Source organism: Clarias gariepinus, chromosome 10 (genome assembly GCF_024256425.1).
Source record: "Clarias gariepinus isolate MV-2021 ecotype Netherlands chromosome 10, CGAR_prim_01v2, whole genome shotgun sequence".
Taxonomy (NCBI): Eukaryota; Metazoa; Chordata; class Actinopteri; order Siluriformes; family Clariidae; genus Clarias; species Clarias gariepinus.
In genome coordinates this window covers 16,446,799-16,464,768 of record NC_071109.1, presented here as the reverse complement: position 1 = coordinate 16,464,768, position 17,970 = coordinate 16,446,799, and the positions used below count along the sequence as shown (strand labels likewise).

General features: G+C 39.6%; 1 protein-coding gene across 1 annotated transcript in view; it reads left to right on the top strand.

Moving 5' to 3' along the window:
- Positions 1 to 17,970, top strand: part of drp2 (dystrophin related protein 2) — a 205,699-nt gene that overhangs the window by 41,460 nt on the left and 146,269 nt on the right. Inside the window, exons 7-9 of the mRNA XM_053506582.1 lie at positions 12,794 to 12,872; positions 16,613 to 16,673; positions 17,692 to 17,753. Of these exons, the coding sequence (XP_053362557.1) occupies positions 12,794 to 12,872; positions 16,613 to 16,673; positions 17,692 to 17,753 (202 nt within the window). The remainder of the gene's footprint in view (positions 1 to 12,793; positions 12,873 to 16,612; positions 16,674 to 17,691; positions 17,754 to 17,970) is intronic.

Genomic DNA, 17,970 nt, shown 5'->3' with positions numbered 1-17,970 from the left:
GAACTAGTTTTTCTGCGTCGTTTAGCGACAATAAATGTCTTATTCTGGCAATATTTCTGAGGTGAAAGAATGCTATCCTGGTAATATTATCTACATGTGATTCAAATGAAAGGCTGGAATCAATAATCACACCAAGGTCTTTCACTGTTGCATTTGATGAAACAGAAAGGCCATCTAAAGTTACGGTGTGATCTAAAATTTTACTCCTAGCTGTATGCGGTCCTATGACTAGAACTTCTGTCTTATCCGGATTTAGCAGAAGGAAGTTAATTAGCATCCAATTTCTTATGTCCTGCACACAATGCTCAATTTTAGTAAGCTGTTTTTTCTCATCAGGTTTTGCTGAGACATATAACTGTGTATCGTCAGCATAACAATGAAAACTAATACCATGCTTACGGATTATGTTGCCCAGAGGAAGCATGTAAAGGGAAAAAAGCAGTGGACCTAAAACTGAACCCTGCGGAACGCCAAACTCCACTAGAGAACATGCAGAATAATCACCATTTAAGTCTACATACTGATAACGATGGGTCAGATAGGATCTGAGCCAGGAGAGGGCTGTACCCTTAATTCCCACTACATTTTCTAATCTGTGAAGAAGAATAGCAGGATCAACAGTGTCAAAAGCTGCACTGAGGTCAAGTAATACAAGCATAGTTACACAACCCTGATCAGAGGCCAATAGAATGTCATTTACTACTTTAACGAGCGTTGTCTCCGTGCTGTGATGAGGCCTAAATCCTGACTGATACAGTTCATGTATGCCATTTCTATGTAGATATGAGCATAGCTGCTCCGCTACTATCTTTTCCAGAATCTTAGAGATAAAGGGGAGGTTTGATATTGGTCTGTAACTGGACAGCTGACAGGGGTCGAGGTCAGGTTTCTTAATTATTGGTTTGATAACTGCTAATTTAAAAGATTTTGGAACATATCCAATGTTGAGTGAAGAATTAATTATTCTCAACAGGGGTTCTATTATTGCTGGTACTATCTGTTTAAGAAAATGTGTCGGTACAGGATCTAATATACAGGTTGATGAATTTGAAGAAGAGATGAGTGAAATTAGTTCATTCTCTTCAAGGGGAGTAAAGTATTCTAGGTTCTAATCTGACATGGCTAGATTAACATCTGCATCAATTACATTGTTCGGTTTCAAAACCTCAATTTTATGCCTAATATTTACAATTTTATTATTAAAAAAGTTCATGAAGTCCTCACTATTGCATGATGTTGTTGTGGAGATTTCTGCAGTGGTCTTATTTCTGGTTAATTTGGCTACAGCATTAAATAAGAATCTAGGATTATTTTTGTTATTTTCTATAAGAGTGGAGAGATATGTTGATCTAGCTACACTAAGAGCTTTTCTATAGTTCAGGATGCTCTCCTTCCATGCTATTTGAAATACTAGTAATTTAGTTTGACGCCATTTACGTTCTAATTTCCGAGCGGTCTGTTTTAAAGTGCGCGTGTGATCATTATACCAGGGAGCAAGTTTTTTATCTCTAATAATTTTTCTTTTGACTGGAGCTACATTATCTAAGGTATAGCGAAATGTCGACTCTAAATATTCAGTCGCCTGATCGAGTTCTGTGGGGTCAGACGGTGATCTAATCGAAGTTGGGAACTCTGGGAGATTACTGATAAAACTCTGTTTGGTAGTTGATGTGAATGTACGGTTCATACGGTAGCGCGGCGCTGTGCGTACATTATTACTGTGACACACTTGAATTGAGACAAGATAGTGATCTGAGATAACTTCAGATAGTGGTATTGTGAATACATTTCTTATACTTAATCCAAATAATATTATTAAATCTAAAGTGTGACCTGCTTTATGAGTGGGTCCTACTACACACTGATTTACTCCTACCGAGTCCAGTATAGACATAAATGCAATTCTTAGAGGGTCTTCTGGGTTTTCAAAATGAATATTAAAATCTCCAGCAATTAACACTTTGTCTACAGAAACGACTAGATTTGAAAGGAAATCTGCAAATTCACTAAGAAATTCCGAGTACGGCCCTGGAGGTCTGTAAATGACAATTAGCGGGATCGACTGAGCTGACTTAATATAGTTAAATACACTTATGTTACTATAAAGAATTTCAAATGAATTAAATTTGTGTCCGTGTTTTTGTACAATAGTCAAATTATCATTGTGAATAACTGCGACGCCTCCTCCTCTACCAGTTAACCGAGGCTGGTGTATGTAGCTGTGTCCAGGAGGACTAGCTTCATTTAGAGCTACATACTCGTCCTGTTTAATCCAGGTTTCTGTTAAACAGAGTATATCAAACTCCTGATCTGTGATAATTTCATTAACTATAACTGCTTTAGATGCGAGAGATCTAATATTTAACAGTCCTAGCTTCAGATCAGAGGTGCCGGCTGCGCATTCAGTCTGATCCAAGTTTGTGGTCTTTATGTTAATTAAATTACTAAAACAGACTTTCTGAGTCTTTCTAAATTTGATTTTAGCTCGGGAAACAGACACAGTCTCAATAGAGTGAACCCTGAGTGACGACTCTATGCAGCTAGCAGACGGTTGGGTTAGCCTGTCTGTCTGCTCCCTGGCCTGGGCTCTGGATTGTCACCGATTAACTAGGCCTTTTCTAAGACTATTAGCTATACTACAAGAAATGAGAGCAGCACCTTCCCGAGTGGGATGGACACCGTCCCGCCCTAACAGGCCAGCTTTGCCCTCAAAGGTCTTCCAATTATCAATAAAGCCCACGTTGTTTTCGGAGCACCACCTGGACATCCAGCGGTTCAGCGACCATAACCTGCTGTAAGTTATGTCACCACGTCTCATTGGGATGGGACCAGAGCATACTACTCCATCGGACATCGCCTTCGCTAATTTAAACACCTCTATAAAGTTATTCTTACTAACCTCTGACTGACGAAGGCGTATATCGTTAGCTCCAGCATGTACTACTATCTTTGAGAACCTGTGCTGTCCTAGAGCCCTAAGATTACCTGCTATGTCCGGTGCTCTGGCTCCCGGGATACACCTAACCACTGCCGCTGGCGCCCCTAAAGGCCTAGCTAATTTCACGTGTCTCAGTATAGAGTCTCCTATAACCAGAGCTCTTTCAGGTTTCTCAGCGGGTGCATCACTGAGGAGAGCAAACCTGTTGGACACGTGAAGCGCAGAAGAGGTGTGCTCCGGTGGGCTAGCCTTAGCGTTAGCTTTGGCTGAACGAGTATGCCGCCGAGTCGTCACCCACTCGCCCCGCTGTGAGGGCTCTAATGCCGGAGTCGGGGGCTGGTTATCTCCGCCTGTGGCACCCAGACTGTCCGCTACAGGAATAACACTGCTCTCGCGCTCTCTAACCCTCTCTAAAGTCTGGATGCGCTCCTCTAACGCTGATATCTTCTCCGTCAGAGTGCTCACTAACACACACCTATTACAAATAAAATTACCATTAACGACGGAGGAAGAATGTCTAAACATCCTGCACTCTACACACTGAACAAGCTGAATATTGGACATGATAACGTACCTGAGTCGGAGTTGTAGTTGTTTGGAGCTGAATTCCGTTTGTTGTTTTTAGACAAAGAAACTCGCGCGTTCTCCAAAAAGCGCAGAAAAAGGCGAAGCCAAATAGTGTGAGATGTAAAAACTAGTTGCTATTAATATTATTATTGTATAAATGAAAAAAAGTATGTAATTTAAACGCTAACACAAACGCAAACTTTCGCGGCAACGATACGAAAACAGGAAGCTACGTCAGCAACAAATTCACTTTGAAACGATATAACAGCGATACCATCGCAAACTATTCTCCCTATTCTCCATTTGCCTCATGCAGTGCAACACATCTTCTTCGCATAGAGTTTTTCAGATTGTCAATTGTGGCCTGTGGAATGTTGGTCCACTCCTCTTCAATGGCTGTGCAAAGTTGTTGGATATTAGTGGGAACTGGTACACGCTGTCGTATACGCCGGTCAACCACATCCCAAACATGCTCAACGGGTGACATGTCCGGTGAGTATGCTGGCCATGCAAGAACTGGGACATTTTCAGCTTCCAAGAACTGTGTACAGATCCTTGCAACATGGGGCCGTGCATTATCTTGCTGAAACATGAGGTGATGTTCATGGATGTATGGCACAAAAATGGGCCTCAGGATCTCATCACGGTATCTCTGTGCATTCAAAATGCCATCAATAAAATGTACCTGTGTTCTTCGTCCATAACAGATGCCTGCCCATACCATAACCCCACCACCACCATGGGCCACTCGATCCACAACATTGACATCAGCAAAGCACTCACCCACACGACGCCACACACGCTGTCTGCCATCTGCCCTGAACAATGTAAACCGAGATTCATCCGTGAAGAGAACACCTCTTTAACATGCCAGACACCATCGAATGTGAGCATTTGCCCACTCAAGTCTGTTACGGCGACGAGCTGGAGTCAGCTCAAGACATTTATGGTGGAGAAATGAACATTCAATGCACGAGCAACAGGTCTGGTTGACATTCCTGCTGTCAGCATGCCAATTGCACGCTCCCTCAATGCTTGTGGCATCTGTGGCATTTTGCTGTGAGACAAAACTGCACATTCCAGAAGGCCTTTTATTGTGGGCAGTATAAGGTACACCTGTGCACTACTCATGATGTCAGATCAGCATCTTGATGTGGTACACCTGTGAGGTGGGATGGATAATCTCAGCAAAGCAGAAGTGCTCACTATCTGTTTAGACTGATTTGTGAACAATGTTTGAGAGAAATAATAATAATATTGTTTATCTGGAATGAATTTTAGATCTTTAAGTCCATCTCATGAAAAATTGGAGCAGAAACAAAGGTGTTGCGTTTATATTTTTGTTAAGTATATATATATATATATATATATATATATATATATATATATATACTCTTATAAACTATAGTTTATATACTACTATAGCACTACTATAGTTTATAGTTTACTTCAATAGTTAACAAAAAATGTTCACAAACCCACAAACTAAAATTTAAACAGTTGTCTGAACACATACAGACATTAGTATTAGAATATACGGATACAAACCTAGTTCAAACCTGGTATGTTGATTCTAGTTGTTACACAGAGACTGAAAACAGGCAGAGGGCTACGGAGCATTATACCACAAGCAAATACATAAGATTAAGCAATAACACAATATACAATACATTCTATAGCTTAATGTATTTACTTAATTACAAATTACCTAACAAAAACCATAAAATTTACCTTATGCAGATGAAAATAAAAAAAATAACGATACGAAATAATGCACACAATAATGCAGCTTCCAGCCGTTAATTCAAACCAGAAGCGAAGAAAATGGGAGCCAATCAGGAAACAGATGATTGGCTGATGTTGCGCCGATTCTAGTCTCTGGTTGGCTGGAATAGTTGCAGACTTATAATGCTGCTGCAGTTAGTGCAAGTGTCGCTTTATGACAGTGAGCGGGCAGAAGAGTGAGAGGGTGCAAACATAAATCATCTTGAACAGGAAAAAAGATTTTCAGTGCACAAAAACGAGTTTAAGAGTGCGCGTGGGAGAGAGAGATTCAGCGTGCAAAAATGAGTCTAAAAGCGTGCACGCACGAGAGAGTAGTGCACTAAATCTAAGTACATATGAATAAGTACATTTAAATTTATCTGATAATATACTGAGACTACCGTGTATTAAAATTTGTATTCTAATGTATACTTACAGTACATTTGTACAATGATTATTTTGAGCATATTTTTTTAATATACCAAAAATACATTGAAAAACAAAGTTTAAATAAGTATATTTTGGAAATTAGACCAACCTTTGACTTAAAGTATATTTTCCAATAATATATTTTTGGAAAGTGTACTATAATACAATTATTTTTTGAAGTATATTTAAAGTTTAATTCCAAAATTTGGTAAAAGCATAATGTTAGTATACTTTTTATATCCTCCTAGGACTCGAAAGAAAAATAGTTTTCATATTTTTTTTTCTTTTTAATATACCATAAGTCTGTGAGGAACATGTCTCAGATTTTTTTTTTTTCAAAACTGTCATGTTTTTATAAGTTAAAACATGTCCCTTGTAATGGACACTGGGTCTTGCTTTGTCTAAAGAAGTAAAATGCATTTTAGTTCTATTTAGTAATATGTAATATAGTTATGTAATTATAATATAATAAGTAATAAGTAATAAAGTTGGAAGCAATAAGCGGGCCCTAGCACCCTGCGCCATCACCACCCGGGCAAAGCTACAGTATGATGTCACTCAATGTAATGTCACTGAACGTGATGTCACTCAATATTGTAGCATGTATGGCATGAGCATGTCACTCAATATTGTAGCAGGTATGGCATGAGCAGCATCTTCACTCAGGAGGCTACATCCAATTCAGCGTCAGCCTGAACTAGAGCACATTTCACACGTCACACACCAACACACACAAACAGGGCCGAAGCCACTAACCCAAACACCTTTCCCCATCATGGTGAATACACCGACATCCCCGCAAGGCATGCTGGTCGTTAGCCGCCGCCCCGCCCACGCCACACTGCCCCCACCCGAGCTGTGACCGTCCCTGGTCACCATGACAACCTTTGTTTCGGAGGCGTGGAGGCGGTCGGCGCTGGCGGTGGGAACGCCGGCGTCCTTTGGCAGGTGAGGGATAAACGCGGACATAGTCCTGAGGCGGTCCGGCCTCCACAGAGTTCGATGTTTCATCGGCGTGCGGCTGGTAAGGCGCAAGACGGTCCCGGTGGAGCAAAACTCGTGCCCGCCCAGCCAACCGCACCCGGTAGATGACATCGGAGAGCCGAGCAATTACCGTACAGGGGCCCACCCCATGGGACATAAACTTGACCGAAAGCCCCCTCTTCCTTCTGGAGGAACACACCCATACCTGCTCTCCAGCAGCAAAATCTCGCCCCTGGCTGTGAGTGTCCATGCCCATCCGCCCCATAGTTGCCGCCCCATAGGTGCTTGGCGATGAGCGGATCGCGGTTCAGCTGTGACACTTGCGAAACGACGAGGGTTCTACGTCGTCACGGCGCTCCACTCGCTCGCAGCATTGAGGGTTTCCCGCTCGGTCTGCTACCGGAAGTTCCGCCCCCCGGGTGTGTGCTGCTAACCTGTCCGGCTGTGGCTTGGGTCCGAGCAACCTGGCTACCCCGAAGTTACCACGCAGAGTTCCGCCAGACAAGTTCAGCACCACACCCCATCTCTCCAAAATGTCCAACCCCAAAACGCAGTCCTCCTCGACATTCCCCACTAAGAACTCGTGTGTAAAAGTTCGACCACCCACCTGGACTCGCGCTGTGCGACACGCCCGTACCTTCACGTAGCCCCCAACACGCTTGCTTTGCCCTAGTACTCCAGAGTGCAGCAGCGAAACAGTGGAGCCGGTGTCCACGAGCGCCCGCAGTAAGACGCCGTCCAGCACACAGTCGATGTAAAGCCCAGCGCGGCTTACCAAGCGTCCTCCCGGCGATAGTTTAGCGGCTGCTGGTGGAGCTGTGCAGCAAAATCTTGTGTGAGGTTCCCGAGCCACGACCAGGGCCCAGACTTGCTGCCATCCTAATGGCAGCAGATTTTAGTGTCTTCAAATTTTTATGTTTTTAAGCATGTTGATGCCCCCAATAAGCCCAAAATAGTGAAAAAAATCATTCCTAGAAAAACCATAGGGCTCTTCACACACTATGATGACATAGTGCTAATGTCATAGTGCTTGGGCCCTAATAAGATACAGTGCATATGTACACAAAACAAAGGCCTGGTGGTTTGATCTGTACTGGATCCAACTGTTTGTGGAAGCCAGTTCAAAGCAAAATAGGATGGTGTGGACAGTCCATTTCCTTGTGCATTACCTAGACATTGGATAGAGGCTGATCATGTGGTCCACTTTGTTTTGTTATAGCAATCTCTGAGTTTTTCCTGACTCTTATCTCTGATGCGCCTCTCTTCTGTTCATTGTCACTTACAGACTTACAGATCTAAAAAAGATGAAGACTCCTTTAAGCGATCCAGCACTTTAATAGATGTGAAATACTGGTGTAGGTATTGGTGTGATCCTCCTGGTAGGGACCCCGCCATGCAAACAACAGCATTTCTTCCAATCTCCACCAGCTTAACTTAAAATGTGTTTTGACTCCTGTAGACTAAAATAAAGCACCAAACCACTGGCACTGGCAAACACAAAGGCCCTGCGACCTGTGAGATTTGGTTTCCCAGACAGGACACTGACCTGTAAAAGGAATCATTTGCTCATCTTTGCCAGCTTTAAGGAACCTTGATCAATTGAGGCAGCCTTATTGACTGTTGGTTTCTGTTTAAAAGATACTTGACCTTCCAAAGAGCATCCTCTTTTTTCTGGTCATCCAGGATGGCAAGGTAATTTGATGGACTGGCGAAGTTTAAAAAAATCTGTCCCTGGTTATCACATTGGCAGTAATGGTCTTTCTGTAATGGCATTGTCTTTCCTGCCCAATACATATGAAACTTAGTGTATTTGAGGGCAAGGGTTGAAAATGGGATAAAGCAAGTCCCACTGTCCCCTACAAAGGACATGGAGAAAAATGTGTATTTTGAAAGGCTTAAAATTAACATGCTCTTATAAAATTGTAATACAATGTAGTTAAAATCTTAAATTATCTTAAGTTAAACAATATTATAAGAAAAAATAACTACATGCTGTATTTAAAAAATTGATCACTTAAACCTCATACTGCCATAGAATGGGCTTGCTGCAATCGCCGCCAATTTAGAATGACAGAACATGTGATCTGTTGGCCACACCCCCACTTGTGTGACATTAATAGAAAGCCCAATATGTCCTCTTTACAGTACATTAGGAAACAAACATACTACATGCATGGTGTTCGAAATAAAGACCATAGTATCATGTCCCCCACAGAGGACAAAAATGAATTGCTGGGTCTCAGGAGGAAATATTAACTGATGGTACAATTTTTCGTTAGTATATTTACTATCGAGGATTCCAATATATTTGTAATACACTAAAGTGTATTTTCTTTTTCACTGGGGTAGTTTTCATCCCTAGTGTCACTTTGTTTGACTGCACAGTTAAATGCGTGTATATACAGTATTTTTAAATATTTTTTATTTCTGTTTTTATTTCTATATTTTATTTTGTGACTTGATTCTGAGCTTCAGCAGTGCAAGTGTAGACAGGAGCCATCATACATTACACATAATATTGCATGTGTTCTGTAGGATTTTCTCCCAATTAAGTGTGTTATCCCTTAAATATAAATAGTGATGCACTGTTCTGTGTTTCATTGACATGACTGAACGCAATGTAGATGTTGTAATTTTCTTTATCCTAATAAAGTTATAATAAGTATAAGGTGTATTGTGTGTGCGCACTGGGGGCGTTGCGGGCGTGTGCATGCAAAACCATGCCCTTATTTTTAAAATCTCACTCCAAGCTTCCAGTAATGCAATGCATATTTTAGGAATAAAAATGAAATGGTAAATTTGTCATCAGACTGTAGTATGAAATTAACAGGAATGATCAAATCACAGACATTTTAGATTAAAACATTTTTATTATGCAACATGTAATATATCTTTCAACTGTTTTTGATCATGACTGTTTTCCTTAAAATATAAATTAACAGGAATGATCAAATCAGACATTTTAGATTAAAACATTTTTAATGTGCAACATTTAATATATCTTTCAACTGTGTTTGATCATGACTGTTTTCCTTAAAATATTACTTTGTTAATTTTGTAATTACTTTCATCTACATTTAATACAAAGATTTTGTCTGCCGACTGCTACCAAACAGGTATGGAGGTGATAAAAACTGATAAGGACTTATAGGAATAAAATCAATAATGACTTGATATTTCCCCAAGTGGCGCAGTGGTAAAGAGCTTGTCCTATGTTCCAGAGATCGCTGCTTTGATACCCGGGTGATGCTGTAGCCTCTCGCAGCTGTGGGCCGAGTTCTCTCAGTGGGGTGAAATGGGAGGCAGTTAATGCTCCCACATTAATCACAGGTCTACAGCTAATCAGGGGCATCTATGAGCTCACGCAAGCAGAAAGAGTGAATAGTGCTGTCCTCTAAGTGTGTTATGCCAGTCCAAAAGTGCATGAACGAGCAGGATGCGTTCGGTGGCGTCACGTAGTTTAGAGGAATGATAGTCTTCGTCCCTCCCGACTGAATGATCGTAGTAGCCTGAATGTGGGAGCCTGTAGTGACAGGAAAGAATTAGATATGACTAGGAAGAAAATCAGGCAAAATCCCCCCCAAAATTAAATAAATAAATAATGACTCTAAAATTCCACTTATGATTTAATACTAAGGCATTAACGAGGTGTTAATGTCAGAAGGGGGCAGCAGTGAATTTTGAACATGCTCCAATTTTCCTCCGGATAATAACAACACTGATGACCATGTTAGAATTCATACAGAAGCAGCTGTTACTTTTTAGTGGTCAGAACAAATTTGCATCAGTCTAAATTCAGAAGCACATTCGGCTCGTCAAATGGGGGCCTTACTGTCTAGTGCGAAATAGAATACTGACATCCAAAAACAGCCTTCTAATTTTAAGTGTGTAATTAGGAGACACAATTTAAGTTAAACTTTAATATCAGACTGAATGCCATCAAAAAGAACTCCAGCACAAGATGGAGCGCAGAAACAGTAGGAGTAAAAAGAGAAACAGAAAAAAATAGTTTGGATGATGGCTTGTAAGAGGCAGAAGAAAAAAAAGTAATAAGTACATTACTTTTTTATTTAGATTAAGAGTTTTTTTTTTCTTTGGATGTCTAAATCTTATGCTATAGAGAGTCGCAAAGCCTATATGATTTGTTGTTGCTTTGTGAGCAGTAAGTTACATAATGTGGAGTCATGTCAGTTTCTTAGTTCAAAAATAAAAGTGACATTATTGTGACATGTTAATCATGATATATGACAAATAAATTTTATGATTTACATACAAATGTCTCTCTACAAATATATTTTTAGTGTACACACAAATATTTTTTATTTTACATTTATTGACAGACTGATGAACCTGCTCAACAAGCCGCTCAACTTTTATGAATATCCCTGCATTTGTCAGTGGATTTTTGAGACTTCCCTAACTGATACACAAAGGCATTCTCTAGTATCCGATGTCCCCTACATTTTCAATCAGATGTATGTAAATTTAAAGCATGATTGAATGTGTCTACCCTGCATTATATCTGCGCAGTGTGACTATGCAAATCCTCCAAACTCAAATATATTTAACTAATATGTGTCATCATGCATGATTGTCAACTCCGGTCGTGGATAACAACCTGCGCTGTACATTTTAATGATTTTCCTGCTCTAGGCTGTTGATTAGCTGATTAGTTAAATCAGGTGTGCTGGGAGCTGAAAATACACAAAAATTGCACATTTGCACGTGCACTTTATGTTGTCTGTAAAAATAGTTATACTTAAATTTAGTTTTTGTTAATTTATGTTGTAATTTATGTTAGGTCTCTCTGTCCTGTCTCTGCTAGCCAGTTAACTAGGCCTCTTGGTTAGCTAGTTTAGTGTCTCTGTTAATTTATGTTGTAAATTTATGTTGCATGTAGCACCTTGGTCCTGAAGGAACGTTGTTTCGTTTCACTGTGTACTAACTGTATATGGTTGTAATGACAATAAAGCCTACTTGAACTTGAACTTGAAATGTGTAGGGCGTTTCACTGGTTCTTTAGGACTAGGGTAGAAAACCATATTTTTACATAACTTACCTGTATAGTGCTGCACGATTTTAATGTTTCAAAGTCTGTTCACTTTGAAACATTAATATCGTGCAGCACTATACAGGTAAGTTATGTAAAAATAACTTAAATGACTAAAAATGACTAAAAATTACTAAAATTAGTATACCTGTGGTTCATTCTGTCTGACATACTGTGCAGTGTAATCACATTCAATCATCCTTTCAATTTTACGTACAGAGAATGCTCTTTTAAAAATCCCCTCTAACCACTTTAGAAAAGCCTCAAAAATTTAAACACAATTGCATGTTCAAGAATGTCAAGCAGTTTGTGAATGCAGGTTCATTGGTCTGTATGTAAATGTAAAATAAATAAATATTTGTGTGCATTAAAAAATACATTTGTGGTTCTGTTTGCTTTAGAGCCCTTAAAGCTAAGCTAACTGTTGGTAGATGAAGGATGTTAACAATTCCCATAAAATATTTTTTTATGCTGTGACTTTAGTACTGAACCCTTAGTCATGAACCTGCACCTGTGCAATTCATCTGGTTAGTGACTCACTAGCATCAAACAGGCTGACCCAAAGTCGACGTAGCTGAGACGTTTTATGAGCTAGGAAAATGGAGCACTACAAATCATAAGATTCGCTAATGCTTATCAGATGTGGCACTCTGACGCCGACATCTGAGATACGTACTGTATGTGTGCTGTCTGGGTAATTAACTTGAATAGGGACAGGACAGGTTCAAAAGATTCTTGAAATACCTACAGTAGGTGAGGAACAAGATGTTTAAATGGCTTTTTGTCTGTGCATAAATAGGTTTGCTAGCCATTGAGGCTGCTTATGTTTTGTTGTATTAAGAGATCATTTACATGTTACAAATTCAATTTCTTGTAAATAAAGCCAGATTAAGTATCCTAAATTCTCAAGTTAGCATCAAGTGATTAGAGAATGTTGGGACATGGAGTAAACTGTCAAAGTTTAATTGGGGATTTAATTTGTCTTTTACATCAGTTCCTTCACCTGTTCCCTAAGGCTGCTTTTATTCTATTGTCTTCTGCCTGTCTTTTTTATCCCTTAGGGTGCCATAGAAGAACGCATGAAGCAGTTGCAGGATGCCCACAGGGACTTTGGCCCAGGATCACAGCATTTCCTTTCTAGTAAGAACACTGGGTTGGGGGTGGGATTGGTCCAGAGTTAGCACTTAAAATCAGTAAATAGAAATTTGCGCTGTACTTTATAATTATGGTAAATAATAGCAAACATTTAGGTAGCAACATAGATTAGGGTCACATTTGGTACCACTTTAGAGATTCAGATCTGTGGGATAGAAGATTACTGTATGTATATGCATATAGAATAATTCCTTATGCCATGGAAGACTTGATAAGAAAGTCAATTATGCTAAATACATGTATGTATACTATGGCTATACATTATTCATATTGAACAGATGCATCCTAACCTTCTATACCAGGAGTAAAGGTCCGGTCAATAAACATCATAAGTAATTTTTTTGACCCGAAGTCTGAATTTTATGTTAGTTTTAAGATTCAGATCTCTCTCTATATATAGTCATTGTAAGGCTATAAAAAATAAGCTATGTAAAATTTCCATGGCATTTCAATAATATTTACAGTGCCTTGCAAAAGTATGCAAACCTCCCCCCCGGCATTTTTTATGTTTTGTTACATTATAACCTGTAAATGAAATGACATTTTTTAAAAATCTGAATTTAATTTAATTTAATAGATCTGCACAAAATAGTCTAAGTTGGTGATTCAAATGGAAAGAACATGGTACCACAACAAACTTGCCAAGAGAGGGCCGCTCAACAAAACTCACAGACCGGGCATTAATCAGAGATGCAGCACAGAGACCAAATTTAACCCTGAAGGAGCTGCAGAGTTCCATAGCAGAGACTAGTGTATCTGTGCATGGGATCACAATAAGCTGTACACTCCATAGAGCTGGGCTTTGTGGAAGTGTGACCAGAAAAAAGCCATTACTTAATGCTACAAATTAGAAGACATGTTTTAAATTTGCCAAAAGACATGTGGGTGACTCCCCAACTATATGAAAGAAGGTGCTCTGGTCAGATGAAATGAAAATGTAACTTTTTAGGCCACCAAGGAAAACGCTATGTCTGGCACAAACCCTACACATCCCATCACGTCAAAAACAACATCCTCACAGTGAAACATAGTGGTGGCAGCATCATGCTGTGAAAATGTTTAAGGGTTAAGGGAAAGATGGATGCTAAATTAAGGGATATTCTTAATAAACCATCCAACATGAACGAGCTGAAGTAGTTTTGCAAAAATCCCAGTGGCAAGATGTGAAAAGCTCAAAGAGACTTATCCAAAACAACTTGCAGCAGTAATTGCTGGTGGCTTTACAAAAGGACTGACTTTAGGGGGGCAAATTGTTATACAATTTTTCTATTTGTTGTTTGCTTTACAATAAAATAAAATCACTTCTCCTTCAACTCTTCTTTAAAGTTGTAGGCATGTTCTGTAAATGAAATGATGCAAATCTTCAAACAATCCATTTTATTTTCAGGTTGTGAGGCAACAAAACATGAAAATTGTCAAGAGGGGGTGAATACTTTTGCAAGGCACTGTATTGTTAATTTTCAGGAACTATGCTATACAAACTTCTTTGTCTTTCGGCTGCTCTCTTTCAGGGGTCGTCACAGCGAATCATTTGCCTCCATCTAACCCTATCCTCCGCATCCACTTCTCTTACACCAACTAACTTCATGTCCTCTTTCACTGCATCCATAAATCTCCTCTTTGGTCTTCCTCTAGATCTCCTTCCTGGCAGTTCCAACCTCAGCATCCTTTTCCCGATATATTTACAACTCTCCTCTGAACATGTCCAAACCACCTCATTCTGGCCTCTCTGACTTTATCTCCAAAACATCTAATATAAGTTGTCCCTCTGATGAACTCATTCTTGATCCTATCCATCCTTGTCACTTCCAAAGAGAACCTCAACATCTTCAGCTCTGCTACTACTAGCTCTGCCTCCTGTCTTTTCTTCAGTGCCACTGTCTCTAAGCTGTAGAGCATTGCTGGTCTCACCACTGTCCTGTACACCTTTCCTTTCATCCTCGCTGATACTCTTTTATCGCACAACACACCTCAATTTCACAACACACCTGACACTTTTTCCCACCCATTCCAACCTGCCTGTACCCGCCTCTTCACCTCCTTTGAACACTCTCCGTTGCTCTGGACCGTTGACCCTAAGTACTAAAAATACTGCACCTTCTTTACCTCTGCGCCCTCACTGTTTCTCTTGGGTCCCTATCATTCACACAAATGTATTCCATCTTGCTGCGGTGCAAAGTCCACCACCATCTTTTCTTCTACATTCCTGTCCTGAAGACCAAACCTGCCCATCACATTTTCATCACCTCTGTTCCCTTCCCCAACATGTCCATTGAAGTCTGCACCAATTACCACTCTCTCACCTCGGGGGATGCTCTACATCACTTCATATAACTCACTCCAAAATTTCTCCTTCTCTTCTAACTCACAGCCTACCTGTGGGGCATAACCACTAACAACATTGAACATTATCCCTTCAATTTCCAGCTTCAGACTCATCACCCTATCTGATACTCTGTTCACCTCTAGAACATTCTTTACAAACTTCTCTTTTAGAATAACTCCTACTCATTTATTTTACACCATGGTAAAACAATTTGTGGATAGGAGTGATAGTAGGGACCCAGCATTTAAAGTCCCTACTATCACTCCTAAACTCTTGCCTTTCCTCTTCTCTTTCTGCTTTCGAACACGCCTTCCTCCTCTCCTTCTTCGACCAACTATGCTATACAATCAGTCTTTACAAAATCTATATTTGAACGCTGCTGAGCTGTAAATTAATGTGAAAGGACTCTGGTTGCTCTATCATACTGAGTTCTCAGTTCAAGTATTTTACACACCCTCACCTCAGACAGCTGCCTTACAGTAGCTACCAACTTCTTAGAAAAATTGGAGTAAAATTCTAAAAATACAGTCCTCAGACAAAGGACAATGAAAATCGCAATTTTGTTTGGAGTTTAATCATACAGTGTGTGGGGCACAGTGTACTCTCTAATTAGACTTGCTTTTGCTTTATTCATTACGTGCGCTGTACAGTGTTATAGTAAACAGTAATTGTTGTTGATTGTACCAATAAGAGACGTTCAGACCCAGCAGGGGAGACGATTACCCACAATTCCGGAGCGCAAGAGAGAGAAAAACTGCTGGCTCAGTTGTGATCACGTGACACTTGGCATCAAAACAAGAAGCACATGCGTAATTCATTATACTTGATACTCGTTAACCAAGACTTGTTCGTTTTCCAAGTCAAGATTTATTACAATTCTTTGCTCGTCTTGCAGAACGCTACGTTTTACTGTATTCAGAAGAACAGGTGAACTATTATTTTCAACAGAAATTCCACCCCAAATATAACTTATTTTGGTCACTGAAAAATCTCAAAGTTATACAGAGTAAAAATAAGTGTTATAAATCTTTTAAACTATAATTGAATAGCTAAGCAACTATAGGCTAAATACTGTAATTGTTGCATAAAATAATTTCTTGTTCTTTACCTGCAGCTGTCTCCGCTATATGACAAACCCAGGAAATGGCAGATAACATGAAATGTGTAAAGTTGGATAGAATTATAAATGGAAATGCTTTAGCCTGTGTATATGTAAACGATGCCCCCAATTTTCTAACACAGCTGAACTTTAAAACTAAATTCTAGTCTTAGGAGAGCTTTACTGCTACATATAGTTCTTTTTACATCAGTATTCATTGTCTAGTTACCCTTATGTAAACAGTTTACATGTTGAACTGCACCTAGAAGAAATCAACAATCTATTCCTCTTTCTCTGCAGGCTCAGTACAGATACCTTGGGAGCGTGCTATATCCCCAAACAAAGTGCCATACTACATCAAGTAAGTTTAGCTGGGACCCATCTGTATTCAGCATACAGTGGCAGCCATGCAACAAAACAGGAATAAAAGATGTCAGGTTGTCAGGCAAGAGAGAGAAGAAAGTGTAACCATAAAAGCTCAATTACTGTTTTCTGGTAAAGACGATTTTTGTTTTTATATATGAATACTATTTAAACCACACTAAGTGATTGTTAGCTAGTCTGCTTTGTTTTACAGCCCTTTTCTGTTCCCATAGATTTCAGTCAATCGAGCCTCACTTGTGACATCAGTGACTCATGACTAGTAGCATATTTTTTTCTAAGACACTTGACCTCTCTGCTCTGCTTGGATTATTGATGCTACTTAGTTTATAAAATATGATTTCTGTTTTGTATTCACATTTGGGATCCATCAACACATCTCCACTGTAGTATTTTATTCACTAAATTCATCACAGTCTATAGTCATGGCAAGTGACACCTTTAAGCGTGTGGTGGGTTGTGCATGTGGGCCATAGTACGAAAGAACAGATGGAATTTGTTACCCCCTGATCAGTATAAGTTTTTTTCAGGTAACGATGCACAAGCAAATGGCCCGAGGGTATCTGACAAACTATCTGCTCTGGGCTAGCTTGTGCTTTTATTTGTTTCCATTATTAATTTAAGGAATATAAATTTTGTTGCTGTTTTATTAGGTATAGAGAAAAAGAAGCAGCAGTTTAGCCGTACCAAATGAACATCATGTGCACTATCTAGGAAAGTTAAGGATATTGCATGCAACTTTTTCTAATCGTTACTCATGCTAGGTCACAAGGCAGCTAAACACAGTTGGAGGAACCACTAACTGCCATTTTCTACACATTTTCTGTCACACTAATTGACATGAGAGAATAATGCCATCCTTCCCACCTGGAGAACAAGGCCACTTAGGGCTCTTTAATACACAGACATCTACCTCAGGAGTCAAAATCGCAATATTGTAATGTTTTTTTCTTATGTTGTAATGCTTTTGCCTCAATTTTTTCTGTTATCTGCTATAGCCACCAGGCACAGACGACCTGCTGGGACCATCCAAAGATGACAGAGTTGTTTCAAGCACTAGGTAGGACAACTGAATTTCTTTTATTTTTATGTACTGCTCCTGAAACACACAACAGAAAATGTTTTATTTTGTTGAATTCATTAAAGCCTACTTGACCACTGAGATACTTCTCCAAATATGACTACATCTATTACTATTAATAAATATATTAAAAGGCAGACCATTCTCTGTAGGTGGAAATTTGTACTGACACAGAGAACCCAAAACACTGTTGGTG